General features: G+C 42.2%; 2 protein-coding genes across 12 annotated transcripts in view; both read left to right on the forward strand.

Annotated features, from left to right (window-relative positions):
- The window catches only part of LOC121713153 (IQ motif and SEC7 domain-containing protein 1-like), a 114,584-nt gene extending 103,183 nt beyond the window's left edge, over nt 1-11,401 (forward strand). For 9 of the 10 annotated variants that reach the window (XM_042097527.1, XM_042097528.1, XM_042097529.1 and 6 more), the window contains 5 exons: nt 1,166-1,265; nt 1,599-1,760; nt 2,420-2,599; nt 5,387-5,436; nt 7,393-11,401. In XM_042097527.1, the coding sequence (XP_041953461.1) occupies nt 1,166-1,265; nt 1,599-1,760; nt 2,420-2,599; nt 5,387-5,436; nt 7,393-8,109 (1,209 nt within the window). In that variant the 3' untranslated portion in view covers nt 8,110-11,401. The remainder of the gene's footprint in view (nt 1-1,165; nt 1,266-1,598; nt 1,761-2,419; nt 2,600-5,386; nt 5,437-7,392) is intronic. The other variant, XM_042097534.1, reaches the window with a different exon arrangement.
- Nucleotides 11,402-12,157: 756 nt separating this feature from the next.
- On the forward strand, nt 12,158-14,497 carry gp9 (glycoprotein IX (platelet)). 2 transcript variants are annotated; one of them, XM_042099541.1, is made up of 3 exons: nt 12,158-12,316; nt 12,953-12,997; nt 13,172-14,497. In XM_042099541.1, exon 3 carries the CDS (start codon nt 13,173-13,175, stop codon nt 13,908-13,910), a length of 738 nt encoding a protein of 245 aa, XP_041955475.1. In that variant the 5' UTR covers nt 12,158-12,316; nt 12,953-12,997; nt 13,172; the 3' UTR covers nt 13,911-14,497. The 2 variants fall into 2 exon arrangements, with proteins under 2 accessions (XP_041955475.1, XP_041955474.1); XM_042099540.1 differs by lacking the exon at nt 12,953-12,997.
- The last annotated feature ends 1,198 nt before the right edge of the window (nt 14,498-15,695 follow it).

Raw genomic sequence — 15,695 nt, forward strand, 5'->3', positions numbered from 1 at the left:
TTCTCCACTCCTCTCCTCCCTTCTTTCCTCTCTTCTCTTCTTTCCTCTCCACTCTGCTCACCCCTCCCTTCCTTTACTCTCATCTCCTCTCTTTACCCCACCTCTCCTCTCTTCTCCTCTGCTCTCTTTACCCCACCTCTCCTCTCATCTCCTCTCTTTACCCCACCTCTCCTCTCATCTCCTCTCTTTACCCCACCTCTCCTCTCATCTCCTCTCTTTACCCCACCTCTCCTCTCCTCTCCTCTCCTCTCCTCTGCTCTCTTTACCCCACCTCTCCTCTCCTTACCCCACCTCTCCTCTCTTCTCCTCTCCTCTCATCTCCTCTCTTTACCCCACCTCTCCTCTCTTTACCCCACCTCTCCTCTCCTCTCCTCTCTTCTCCTCTGCTCTCCTCTCCTCTCTTCTCCTCTGCTCTCCTCTCTTCTCCTCTCCTCTCATCTCCTCTCTTTACCCCACCTCTCCTCTCTTCTCCTCTCCTCTCATCTCCTCTCTTTACCCCACCTCTCCTCTCATCTCCTCTCTTTACCCCACCTCTCCTCTCCTCTCCTCTCCTCTGCTCTCTTTACCCCACCTCTCCTCTCCTTACCCCACCTCTCCTCTCTTCTCCTCTCCTCTCATCTCCTCTCTTTACCCCACCTCTCCTCTCTTTACCCCACCTCTCCTCTCCTCTCCTCTCTTCTCCTCTCCTCTCCTCTCCTCTCTTCTCCTCTGCTCTCCTCTCTTCTCCTCTCCTCTCATCTCCTCACCCCACCTCTCCTCTCTTCTCCTCTGCTCTGCTCTCCTCTCTTCTCCTCTGCTCTCCTCTCTTCTCCTCTGCTCTGCTCTCCTCTCTTCTCCTCTGCTCTCCTCTCTTCTCCTCTGCTCTGCTCTGCTCTCTTCTCTTCTCCTATCTTCTCTCTCCTCCTTTCCTGCCCTCTTCCCCAACCCCCGTGTTTCAAAGAGCCCATAGGCCAAGAGGAATGAAAGATCCAAACAAAGCACTTTAGAGATGTTGAATGTTCACAACAATGTTGGCAACTTACGGTTCTGTGGCTTTTGCTATGCTAACTCCTACATCCTGTTTACATTCAGCTCTTACCTTGTAGGATATAAACCTTCTAGCCATTTGAATTTGTATTTGAATGCTTCTCTCAGAGTGATGTGTGTTATATTGGGTCCTCCATAGGTGACGAAAATCTTCCAGAAGAAAAAGAACTCTGTTACGTACAGCTTCAGGCAGTCCTTCTCTTTGTATGGGATGCAAGTCACTCTCTTTGAAAATCAGCGTAAGTGCCTCATAGAGTACCATTATTGAACCAAAGTGCAAGCTGGAAAAAAATACACCCACAATTAATTCTAGACTACGGAACTCTCCAGTTCAAATTAGATGACACGCCATGTACCAAATAGCACCTAGTTTATACAGTAGGGGCTAGTTTATAGGACATGGATTAAGCCTAGTCCCAGACTAAAAGATAACTTCAATGATGATCTCCACTGAAAAAAGCTTTTAGTGAAGGACTAATTCAAGCTGTAAACTAAAGAATCCCCTTTGGCTCTCGTTGCTTTTATATTTGACACTGTTTGACCACACTGATGTTGTGTTTGCATTATGGCAGATTACCCAAATGGAATCCGGCTCACGTCGGCCATCCCAGGTGCTGACATCAAAGTCCTCATCAACTTCAACGCTCCAAATCCTCAGGACCGCAAGAAGTTCACAGACGACCTTCGTGAGTCCATTGCTGAGGTGCAGGAGATGGAAAAATACAGGATAGAGTGTAAGCACTCATTTTTTTTCTCTCTAATCAACACCCCCCACCCCAGCCATCTTACTTTGCTCATGTAAACTCTGCAAACGAGACCGGCATGGCTCACAGGGTTTACGCTGCTCGGCAAAGCCTAGTGATGAGGGAGTTCAAAAGATCAGAGCTTGAAGCAAAATGGTGGACCATCTGCCTGAGATGATCCAGTCAGATCAAACGGCAGTTGGAGTTAGGGGGAACAGTTGGGAAACATCAAACAGGGACACTTGCTTGACTTTTAGCGGTTTGAAAGCTTTTTGGAGAGAAATATTATTCATTTTGCTTTAATCTACAGGAAAATGTTGATAAATGACTTCAAGTCAGGTAGTAGGTCACTTCACAGGAAATGCATACATTCATGTCATTAGTACTGAGGTTAGATTCAGCCATGTCCTTTTTCTAAATTTGTTGTTTTCTGTGTGCGTGTTTCTATGTGTGTGCGTTATGTATGAATGGGTGCGTTCGTATTTGTGTGTATGTGTGTGTCTGTTTGTGTGTTTGTGTGTTTGTGTGTTTGTGTGTTGTGTTTGTGTGTGTGTGTGTGTGTGTGTGTGTCCATCCGTCCCTGTGTATGTGTATGGGCATGTGTGTGTGTGTGTGTGTGTGTGTGTGTATGTGTGGTGGCGGTGCAACAGCGGAGCTGGAGAAGCAAAAGGGAGTGGTGCGGCCCAGCATGTCCCAGAGCATGTCGGGCCTGAAGAAGGAGGCAGGCAACGGCAGCATGAGCCGTGCCAGCCTGGACGACACCTACGCCATGGGCGAGGGGCTCAAGAGGAGCGCGCTCAGTAGCTCACTACGAGACCTCTCCGAAGCAGGTGAGGGCAGAGGTCATGGTGGATGACACAGCACAGCAAATGAGCTCCCCTCAACGCACAGTACTATCCCTATGGGGCTGCAATTTAAAAAAAAAAAAAGCCTAAATGTAGTTCAGCAGTATACAGTACTTCTCCTAATCTTATTTTAGGCCCTAAACAAAAACAGTCAGAGTTAGGGGAGATGTTTTAGAATCAAAGTGTGGTTTGTAAGTTGTATCAAAGCCTAGCAGTAGAATTACCTGAAATACTGAAGCATTATAAATGTCTGGAATCCTTCTAAGATTGCTTTTGACCAGCAGTGGAGATCACAGGATAGTTAGGAAATGTATGTCATACAACAACAGTACACCAATCTAGAAAAGTGCTTAATTAAGAACACTGTGAGACCAGTAAGAGGGACAATTTTGTTAAACACAATTAACAACAGTGCCAGTAACATCACACTGTGTCGGATGAGTATAATATTGATGATTAATTTGTGCCATCTCTCCAATTACAGTGTTATAAATCTCGCCACAAACTTCCCAGGTGACAGCTGACTGGGTCTTGTCTGGCCCAGATTTGGCTTAGACATGCTGGATCAATCCAACCAGGGTCAGATTTGGGGAGTATTGCGAGTATGTGGTTTAGTGACCAACCTGGGTAAGCTAAGTGGTAAACCCTCTAAAGAAGGAGCTCTGTTGCTGGGGAAGGGTGAACTTGCTCTCTGGTGTTTTGTTTGGTGTTTGATTCAAATATCAACAAACATGACGTCAACCGGAATATCTTACCGCACCATTAAATCATCTGGCTTCTTTCTCAGAGTTAACTTACCCAGATTTGTCACTAAGCCACATACTTGGAAGACCCCTCTGGGCTGGATCTGATCTCCAGTCAGCTGTCCTCTGGTCTCCTCAGCTCTGTATAACTGTGATATTTGTGTGGTTTCACTCTCATTCATCATCCCTCCTCCTCCTCCTCCTCATCTTCTTCTTCTTCTTCCTCTTTCTCTTCCTCCTCCACACAATCCATCATATTTCTGTTCAATCCCTAGGTTCGGAATCATGTTTCAGTTCAGTAGCAAATCATTGAACTTATCAATCTCACTCAACCCAACTGAGCTTAATTGTGATCTTACTGATGTCACTTGAAGTAAATGTAGTCTAGTTAGATACAAATCAATACATCTCTTGCATTTTGTAATGTTAAACTAATATATCAACGCTATCACAGCTCAATTAAATTCACAGCCAAGCGCAAGTTATGTTTGTATTTTTGTTTGATCCTAGGGTTTGATCTAGCCCCATTTAAATAGTTTTTCACCACAACATGCCATCATCATGACATAAAACAAGTGTAGTATATTTTAGTATTTATATTCAGTAAGTGTGTATTGTGTCAATGAACATATTAATTCAGTTTTACTGATAAACTCATAAGCTTGGCTTATTTACTGATAAACTCACAAGATTGGCAGATTTTGAACCTTGAAAAGTACACTGAATGACAAATCTCTTCAAGTGACTCCTCAGATCCCCACTAAGCTGATCCATCAGTTGGCCCATTCAAGATAATGGAATGAAATCCATTTAGGGGTCCAAATCAGATCAGTTCAGCCAGACACCATTCAAAGATTTTATTTTCTGTTCTTTTACTTTTCAGTCGATTTTAACTTCATGAGCGACTAATCGTATTAGTTTGGGCGTTTCTTTTTACTTAGTTTGTTTATGTTTACGTTTTGTTTTTGTTGTTGTGTTTTTTTTCCCAAACAAAGTATTGTGATCATTGTTTCCCCTCCACCAATCTTCCCCTATGGTAGATTTTGTTTCATTTTCTTTAGGTTACCCGCAGACATTGTACTCACTCGAACCAGGACGTGGCATGATTTGTTAGTCAGTGTTTCCTCATTGGCTGCTGGCACGGCGTGGCACAGTCTGTGTGTAGGGCTGCCCATCCTCCACTTCCCATTAGCTTGGAGTGTATCTGTATAAAATTCCATCATTGCTATCTCCGGGTCCAAAGTTTCTGTGTGTGTCCTGTCTCACAACGACACACACACACACACACACACATTCACACACATCCCATATGATTGGAAGACACACTGCAGCCACTTCAGCCAGAGAAAACGTACAACCTTTGTAACATACAGTATTACACACAGATCCTAAACCATGTGTGAAACATTTACCCAACTATGTTTTTTGGTCAGTCAGCATTTTCTTGACAGCATTCAGCTTGTGTACTTAGCAAAGTTATCTCATATATATTTTATTTTGAGGCCTTTTCTTTTATGTTCAACATTTCCATTCCAAAGGCAACAGTTAAGTATTTTGGCTCAACATTTGGTTCCTTTTGTGCATAGAAACCAAACCCCGCTGGAGGAAGTGAAACATTACATGCTAAATTGAGAGCAGGAAGACAAGACCATCATAAAACAGCTTCAACATTCTAAACATGCTATCAGTATATCAGAATATTTTCAAATTATGGCTCAACACTCCTGAGACTACTTGGTCATACACAATCATGTATTTTTAGGTGATAGTTATTATTTGACACACAGAAACGATCCCAGCCACCCTTCAAGTAATGCCTGCCAGTTTCCCTACACCTCCGCCCCCTCTTCCCAAACACTTTTACCACCTTTATGCCCACCTCAGTTTCAACGTTCAGCTCCAGTTCAGCTTGCTGTGTGTTCACGGTGCCCCTTTAGCACCCCCTAGTGGCCAGGGATGTAGGCACCTGTGTGTGGCCGTCAGCTGTGCTGTCCATCTCTAATCTATTGGTATTGCATGTCCCGGGCAGGCAAGCGTGGCCGGCGCAGCAGTGCAGGATCACTAGACAGCAATATGGAAGTAAGTAGGAAGCAGTGGATGTCTTAGCAACTCTCTCTGTGATGATGTGCACTGTTTTTCAAACAAACAAAAAAAAAAAAAACTACAAAGAAACAGAGTATTATTATTTTGATTTGTTTTTGTTCGTTCTTGCACTCTTCCCTGCTTCATAGTCGACCAGATCATTCTTTTTTCTTTATTTAATTTGTTGATTTGTTTATTTTGTATTTGTTTGGTTTTGAGCAAAACGTTCTTGATGCCTAATCTGCCTGTCTCGGTTACGTGCATGCTAGGCTGCTTGCCTTTGAAGCTGGGCTTGCCTGCAGAGTGAGGGATGCTCACTGACGTCATGAGGCCCACTCACCTGTCCTCGTTTACATGCGCATGACTACTACTAACCCCCTCCCCTCCCTCCTTCCCTCCCACACAAACACATACACACACACATACACGCAGACCCATGATGTGTGTCAGTTGTCTGGTGCTCACCCCGCTCACTTGCTGTGATACACTCACTCATGTGTTCTGTGATCGTTTAACCTCCCTGCTCCTCCTCCCTCCTCTTCCTCCTATTTCTCCCCTCACCTGAGTTTCCTATGGCTATGTACACACACCAAAACACAACATGATTGATTAGTGATCCACAGAGTGTAATTTCGCCCCTCTGATGTTACATGGTTTTCCACTGAGAAGACCGAGGTTTGACCCTTGGGGTGGACATCAGGGTGGGGTGTGATCTTGGGGTGAATGTAGATGAGGCCTTTTTCTACGGACTTTGATATGGATTTCATTAGATTTTTCATTCATAGGTTTCATACATCATATTCCATCCGTTTTGTCAGGTGGACAGTCTGTGAATTCATCATTTCATTTCACCTCAAAAAGAAGCAATCATCCCAATCCCAATTGTCCCTTGATTTTAACCTCAATCCAGTGTTCTGTCTAAACCAAAAAAAATTCCAACGTACTGTAGATACTTGCACCTATAAACGCAAAAGGCATGTACCAAAAGGATGTAACATATAGGTTTAAAAAGTGTGCATACCAAAAAAAAAAGCATAACAATCTCCTGCCAAGTTGAATGCTGAGCTGAAATTGTGAGTTTTTGCCCGTTAAAGCCTGCATGACGGTTCTCTGCTCGGAGCTCTGATGAGCTCTCTGCATGTAAAGGTTTCCCTCTTCTGAGATTAATTCACTGCCAGCTCTCCAGCTCTGAGACCACACACACACACACACTCACACACACTCACACACACGCACACTCTGTCAGCCTTCATCTTTTACTTTCTGACAGTCCTTAATGAAGCCATCTTCCATTTTATGAGATCTCACATTAGCTTTAGACATTGAAAAGAAAAGATGGCGTAGAGAAAACAGTATACACACACACACACACACACACACACACACACACACACACACACACACACACACACACACAAACATCAGATCGATATAAGAAAGTCATCTGCATACAGGAAATAAAAGGACCTGATGATAATGTTTCAGCACATACACCCTGCTTCATGCCACTTCCTTTCAGGGTCTGAATTAGCTAGTATTGTACGGATGTGCTAACATGTCACCAACCTGTACACCTAAAAATCTTACACATTATATGTAGGTGTATGAATCCTTTTACTTCCTGTATACCATGTACATCTTACATATTGACAAACATATTTAGTGCAGATATGGAGATTTCTTCATATGTCTTTGCCATTACTTGTGCAGTGGATTCTTTTTTCATTCAGTATTCCATCAGCGGTCACATGAATTGATTAAGAGTGCATTGATCAATTGGTTATGTTCCTTTTTGCATGCACTGCAACCTTTTATCCCTCTCTGCAAGTGTTACTGTTGACCTCTTCCCTCAGAGGCAATGGTTCCAGTCGCTAGGCTGAGGCCAGCTGCCTCTGGAGGGGTCTTAACGGACGGCACTGACGGGTCTGTCATCGTCCCTCTTTCTTCCCGCAGGGGTCCACCATTAGCAGCCCACACATCCGCCGGAGAGTCACCGCCCACGAGTGCTCCTCCCGCGGCCACCCGCCCGTCCCCAACTCCTCCTCCCTTCTGGGGTCCCTCTTCGGCAGTCGGCGGGGCAAGTCCTCCTCCTCTTCCTCCTCGCAGGGCCACCCTCCCCCGCCGCCCTCGTCCCACCCGACCCTGATCGCCCACACGCCCCACCCGGCCAACCTGCACCACACGGCGCATGCGGAGGGGCACGGCACGCACCACCACCAACACCACCAACATTACAGCCACAGGGGGGAGCAGAACCCTCCGCCCTACCACCACCACCACCACTACCACCCCCCGTCGTCCTCTTCACACAGCCGGCGGGAGGCCCCACCGTCCTCATCGTCACACTCACACCTCTTCCACCAGCAGTCCTCTCACGCCTCGCACTCCTCCTCCTCCTCCTCCCACGCTCCCCCCTCGCAGTACCCGGGCTACGGCTCGCACGCGCACACACACACACACACACGCGCGCACTCACACGCGCACGGTCACTCGGGCCACGGGCAGCACACGTCGCACATGTCGCACTCCTCGCATTCCCAGCACGCGCCGCCCTCGTCCTCGTCATCGCACCACCACCACCATCACCTCCACGGCCAGCAGGGGGCACCTGCGGGCCCAGGGCCCAGCAACTCCAAAACCAAACACAGCGGCATCAGCACTGTGGTCTGACAGACTGGTGCTGGAGCCGAGAATGACGCGTTGAGTGTCGTGTGTCGGGCGTCAGACGTCAGATGGACATGTCAGACAGACAGACAGACAGTGAGTGACCGGGCCGCTGTGAGCTGCAGCTGTGGTGCAGTTGCTCCTCCTCTTCAGCAGGGGGAGCTCTTACCAGCTGCATAATGTGCAGGTTTCCCAAAAAAGCAAAAACAAAGAAAGACTCCTACTACTACTCCAACTCTTACCTGACTGGCCTCATTTCTCCAAAAGGATGCTCCCTTAGCCGGCTCTTATGTTATCATTGTTGGACTTCTTCAGTTGTGTTCTCTTGTCCCCTGTCTCAGCAGTGTGCATTACTCAGCCCCTCCTTCAACCAAAACTAACATCTGCTCCCCCAGCAACATTGCATTTTCACATTTCCATTTTACCAGTACTCATTCATCTTCCCTTCAGTCCACCAGGGCGGAGGACGGGTGGGAAAGGCGTGTATAAAGGTGACGACCGTGTTGCACAGTTGGCCTATGGAACATGGTCGTCAGATGCTTCTAACTCTCACCTGTTTCTGGAAGCGGTTTTTCGTTTATTTTATTTTTATTTAAAGTGCTTTTTGTATGTTACTCACTATAGGAATTTAATGTATTGCAAGAGAAAGCGATGTTTTCATTTCACAGTGGCTAGACAAAAGAAAAAAGATTAACATCAGTGTAGTCAGTCACAAAAGTAGTTGTTCTAGTGCTGTATTTACTGTGGATGACAGCTTTTCATGTTGTCTCTTAGCAATCATAAATAAATGTGCCAACTATTAATGCATTATCTATTTAGTCAAGATTGCTTTGTGTACAGTATATTGTGCGTAAAGTATTTTGTAGTATACTTGCAGTTGCAACCATTGTTATAATTGTAACTGTAAAAAGGCTGAGTTTCCTCAGAGTAATGTCAAATCTATATGGTCACGGGTGTATTTGGACATATATGTGAGACTCATATCAGTAGGAGAAGCAAGAGTTGAGCTTTTCCTTGAACCGAAATGGGAGTTCAGCATACTGTACAGTGGCAGCATTGTGTTTGTTGAAGATCTTAAGCAAATAAGCCTCAGAGCAGATTGGCAATAGATTGGCAATACCTCCGGCTGCTAATGGCACTAACACGTACTACAAATGGTGTAAAATACTACATAATAATTTAGTATGGATGCTGAAGGATGAAGGAAAACATTCAGGGTAGTGAATCAGAGAATACAGGAACTGGAGTTCTGTGAATCTCAGTGTTCTTCTCCACTTAGCCTTGGCCTGGTTTCTGAAAAACATTGTATGATTGCTACGCTATGTGCTACCATGCGTTTACAGAACATGGGCCCTGGCGATAACTTTGCAGTACCTACATTCTTGATTTATACATATATATTTTCCTTTTCTGCTTTGTTTTGTATTTCAGTTATTAATGATAAGAGACAAATATTTTTTATTTAATATTAAATATTTTGGGTAAATATTTAATAATAAATATGAATATGTCTTATTTTTCCTACCATGCACAAAATTATTACTGGGCCAGTGACTGAAATTAGTTCTTAGTTCTTTTCTATGAATTATTATTAATTTTTATCAGCTCATGTGCAATATGTTTATTTAGATTTCATGTTGGAACTCTCTGAACAAGCTATCATTGAAAGTGTTCCTCCATTTTATTTTGTCAATGTTTCGTTTCATTTTGTGTTTTCTTCATAGCTCTCTCTGTGGCTTAACAGACAAGTCATTTCTGAGAGTCTTTCTCTTCTGGAATTCAACAGAATGTCAAATAAGTGATAAGTGCATGTTGTTTGTTATTGATGTGAGGCCATTGTTGGTGTTTTTATTTATTTTTGCTAAAATAAATCAGTGTTACCATTGCAACTAAGTGCAATCATCTTAAAAAATGAAGTCTGGCACTTTTCCTCATAGTGTTGAACCATATAGGATTATCATTAGTTGCTCTACAAGACATTCAGATGAATGATCAAGCAGCGTTCCCATTTGCATACAGTACAGTTCAAGTAAGGGTGGAATTTTATTGCACTCAATAAAAGCACACAATATCTTTATTTCTCTTATGTGAACAACAGAGTCCATATAGGGATGAGGAAGCAGAACCCAATGAATGATTATTCAAAAGAATACATCAACAATAAACAACTCACAGGGCTAGGCGGTATACAAGGAACAGTTCATGTTTGGTCAGGGTGTGTTGGTTCCTTCACAAAGCTCTCAGAAGTGTTTAATCTTAACATTCTTGTCTTCACAAACCATGGATCTTAAGTCCATATCAACTAAATATCACAACAACAGGAAGTAGTAGACGGTATGGAAGTTTTTCTCTCTTTGGGAAATTATCAATTGAATGTCTTTTTTTAATAAATTCTGAATTATTTTCTATGATCATAAATGGTGATGATGTACAAAACAGAAGGAAAGTCATGTAAGTCTACTTTGATGTATTGTTGTTCCAACTAATGCCAGTGGCCATGTTGCCCCAACAAAGCACTGCATGTAACCAATGCATCCTGTTCTTGATTCACTGTGAGCAGACTAACTCTGCCTGTTAAAGACCTTTTCTCCCTTCCCCTTTTTTTCTTTATTTCTTTTTTTTTACTCTCCAAGTTGTGACCTGCGGTTCCATTTTGAAATTATGTGTTATTGAAGATCGGCATGCAGTTCACATAGCTACATATCCATAGTGTAAAAAAGGCCCTCGGTTCAAGCCCCACTTCAGGCTGCGAGTTGAAGGGCCTTGTTGTGTAAATAATTGAACAGAGAAGCAAGATATATCTTATATGGATATGGGGGAATGCAGGGGGGTACAACTGTATGGATCAGGGGACCAGGTGGGAAAAGTCTGCTTGTAAATAGTATGTATATAGATATACAGTAAATATATATAAATATATCACAAGCATTACATAATGTACACAGTCATATCAAGAGTGTATTCCTGTCTTCTCTGAAGAGGGAGAGACAAAAATCTAACCTGTCTCTGCTTCCATCTGTGTTGGACGATATTGCAGTAGGCCTATGCCGTCTCGGGAAAGCGGACTGTTTCTAGGGATCACTGCCTCGCTCATGTTCACCCACAAGCTGCTACTGTTCTCGCTCGGAAAAAATACACCATCTTCACCATACAGGACGGGAGGAGGGGAAAAAGAGTGCTGTCATTGTAATATGCATTCTGTTTGTAAGTGGTTAAAGAAAAAAAATATCTCATCAATGTAAAACTTCGACTGTGACGATGTTGAGAACGCAAAAATAAAACAAATATATGACCTAAATAATTGTCTGTTGGTTTTCAATCAAAAATACATGCACACATCAATGAATTGTAATTTCTTAATTCAGCTGGAACAGAATGATGGACTGATGGATCTGTGTTCATCTGAAAATACTTTTCAATTAGGCCTATGGAACACCAAGTTGGCTGATTAAGTGCAGGTACTAGTCTGTGGTTTACTTTCAAGGAGACGTTGTGCACATCCCAGGTGCTGAACAAAAAAGTCAAGTTTTTTTAGGAAACAAGTTTGCACACTCCTTGGTACTCTTTTTTTGAGTTTATTTTCTCATTATTTGGCACATGACTTGAAGTGAATCTAAGAAGGACCGCAAGGTTGAAACGTCATGTGCCAAATAATGAGAAAATAAACTAAAAAAAAAAGTACCAAGGAGTGTGCAAACCTTTTTCCTAAAAAAAAGCTAGTCTGTGGTTTGCCAGTTTAATAGTGTTAACTGGTGAAATGCGTTGTGAATTGGCATAAGCATTTGGCATTGTATAACTTGTAAGTAGTGTTTGTAAAAAGTGATATTGAAAGACATCTAAAACAAAAACACACTCAGACCTAACATGAAGCAATTGCGTACACATTTACTCACACACACACACACACACACTAACGTCAGTACGAAGGCTTCCCCATGGCAGAGAGCTTTCATAAGGTCCTGTAGCAGATGATACTCTTATCTCACTTCAACAGAGGGGTCTCCCTTTCGTCATGTGACCCACAGTGTGCTACCACTCTCCAATTGCCGTCACTGATGGGTGTGGGTGGTGAAAACATTCAAGGCACTGGCATTTTGTAATCAACTTTGTCAATTCTACGTTTGTACAGTTTCCATCGCTATTGTTTTAAAGTAAACCATAAGAATGATTGGGAGAGAGGAGGATCATCTTTGCATTGATTTCAAACTAAAAGGTAGGAGTTATTTGCAGACCTATTTGTCTCTCAGATGTTTTCATATTTTGATCAGACATATTGCAATCGCACATTGAATCAACAACATGCAGTTTGCACTCAAACTGGCCTATACTGCAATTTTTGACTGCCTGTGTCAAGCGCATGGTAATCAGACAGCCCTGGTATGAATCTGGCTCTAAACTGGCCCAGATGAAATCCACATAGACTCTAGAGTCTGTTTCCATTTTGGAAACCCAGAGTTGTGTAATTATCAGTTACCTAGAAATGTGAGATTGCATATATTGTAACTCCTGAATTGCTTGTGTGTTAAATATAATTTATTTGATGCATTCACTTAATGTTACAATACATTTTATCTTGCACTTTGTATACAATTCATCTTTTATATATATATATATATATATATATATATATATATATATATATATATATATATATATAAGATGTATATATATATATATACAGAACAAGCGAAATAAAAACATGTAAGATGTGTATATATATACAGAACAAGCAAAATAAAAACAGACATCGGGGGTGACAGCTCTGTCGTCCTTATGTTTTAAATCTCCAACTATCTTGGTGCTCATTATGCTTCACATTTTCATACACATTTATACATTCATATTTCAGGTAGATTTCTATTTGGATAGCCTGCCCACAGAGCCTTTATAGACGGTTTGTTGAAAATGAAATGCAATAAGAAAAGAACACAATAAAGTGAAATAGCAAACTAGAAATACACATCAAGCACTCTCCATGTGCGTCAAATCTCAAGCTATTTTGCCACGGTGCCCGTATGCTTCATGTCTTTATATTCACATTTTATGAATTCATATCTCATGTGCACAGGATGCTCTCTGGTGTGGGGATAGTGCTCCTCGTTCTGCTGGAGCTGTCCAGTCCTCGAGCCGTCTCCAGCCTGTGTCAGTGCTCTGCGCTCCAGACCAAACAGCTGAAGGTGAACTGCAGCTCCCAGAAGCTCAAAAAGGTTCCACATGTACCAGCAAACACTGAGGAACTCCATCTGCAGAACAATCTTCTGACGGGTGTTCCAGTTGGGTATTTTGACACACTGCAGAACCTGAGGATGGTGTACCTGTCAGGGAACCGTTTTCACTGTGACTGCAGGATTCAGTACCTGCATACCTGGCTCCTGAGGAACCGGGCACTGGTACAAACGATGCCCATCTGTGCCAGTCCAGATGCCCACGCGAACAAAGCCATCACTGAACTGGTTGATTCTGACTTCTCTTCCTGTAGTCCAGACCACAGTTGTCCTGGTGGTCTATATGACATCATTTTGGGATTTATGCTCTGTGCTCTAATTGTGTTACTGTTTTGGAGCATTAAGTTGGCGAAGGACTCGACGTACATCCTTGGGATTTATGAGAAGCACGCTGGCTTTGAGGCAGAATTGCTCAGGTCTCGCAAACCAAAACACAGGATGAGGACACAGCGAGTAGATGGGGCGAGCTCCTCAGCTTATATGGTGGATGAGCTGGAGCAGCCGTTATTTAATATGGAAATACTCCCGCAAATCGTTGATGCTTTACACAAGAAACACAATATAAAGATCAAAGTAGTATGAAAGAACATACAGTGTATATATATATATATATATAAAAACATATGGGTATACTGCTGGACCTAGTTTGTTGCCTTTTGCACACAGGCCTCAATGTAATTATAATTAATTGATACACTAGTTTTGTATCAATAGTTTTTTTTGACTCAGTTGCATTAACTTTTTAAAAAATGTTAACAATATTAACTGTGAATTTGAGAGGTTTCTGCCCTCAGAATCCACAGAAAATGACTCCAAACGAACAAAAATTGTTCCTGGTAACACATTTCTTCATTCTCTCATCTTTAGTTAAATATGTAGCATATTTAACAACAAATAAAAACAATTAAAGGGACAACAAGTGTGTACGTGTACAGCTTTAAAGTTACAAACACTTGCAGATTAAACACATGCACACATTGTTCCAAGCTGAACAAAGCACACACGTTGATTTTTGGTCCAATGACAGTCATTCATGTTCACCAAAGCTAATTTCTCTCCAATTCATATATGTAGCCATAGACCTAGTCATGTGGAGTCCATGGCTTACTTCCCAATGCATGAGTGTACATATTTCTATGAATTGTAAATCAATGAAATCTTTGAAGTTATTCCATGTTGCAATTATATTTGTTCTGTATAGTTATTGTACACACTCTGTGTGGCGTGTTAAAGAGTTTATGCACTTCTGGACAAAAATGGTTACTGTGAATGAACAGATCTCCAACAGGCATAAAGTTATAGAAATAGTTTAAGCAAGATCAGTGTACTATTGTTGTTTTCTACATTTGAGTGAAACAAGGAAAGGAGCAGCACCATGCACGATGCATAAGTCTGGGGACCCCAACAGATTTGAGCTCACAAATTTAGACAAATTCTTAAACCTTAATTAGCGTGTTGGGACTACAGCTTGTTCGCAATCATCATTAGAAAAGGCCATGGTAATGCAAATTTGAAAGCTTTATAAATGCCCTGACTTATCTAAGATTGTCCCAAAAAGGCGTACCTTAGCCGCCATCTAGCGCTCTGAAAATAAAATAGATTCCTATAAAGCAGAGGAAGATTATGAGAAGATGGCAAAGACAACCATTTCCTCAATTCATCACACACAGTAGCAAGCTTGATGCATTTCAGATATAAGCCCTGTGGTCTGTTGAGGTTAAAATATAATATGTTGATATAATGAAGGTGTTTGGAGAAATAAGAGTGCCGAATTTCATTAATAATGAACTCCGTTCCACCTGTTAAGTAGCCTACTGTATACAGGGTTGGACTGATCATGGTTGGCCTCAGAGCCTTCGTGGCATGAGGAGCATTTCACTTGTAGAACAATGAATTAAATTTAATATCAGCCGATTTTGGAAGCAAATATGAGTCTCTAGAAAAATTACTAGAGAATGACTTTTCCAACAGGATAATCATTTTAAACACGCCTAAAAATCCTCAATGGAATACCTTAAGTGCACTTATGGTTTTGCCATCAGTCCCCTGACCTAAACATCACTGCGATTCTGAGGATACTGAATAGGCCTACACCTCAAAAGATCAGACTGCCCAAGAATCTCACAAAACTAGCCTTTTGCAAGGAAGACAAGACAAGAACTGAACGAGTCTTAGCTGGCTACAAAATGTATAAGCTGTGATACATGGCCTAGGTGATGTTACAAGGGTGTCTAAATTAGAAACTTTTGCTTCAGGCCCTTCTTTTTTTATTTTGAAACTGTAAAAGGTACATTTCTTTAAAATATGCAGAATTGTGTGAATTTTAACTCAATCAACTTAGCCTTTAAGATTAGCCAATATTTTAGC

Source organism: Alosa sapidissima, chromosome 7, assembly GCF_018492685.1.
Source record: "Alosa sapidissima isolate fAloSap1 chromosome 7, fAloSap1.pri, whole genome shotgun sequence".
In the NCBI taxonomy this organism is placed as follows: Eukaryota; Metazoa; Chordata; class Actinopteri; order Clupeiformes; family Clupeidae; genus Alosa; species Alosa sapidissima.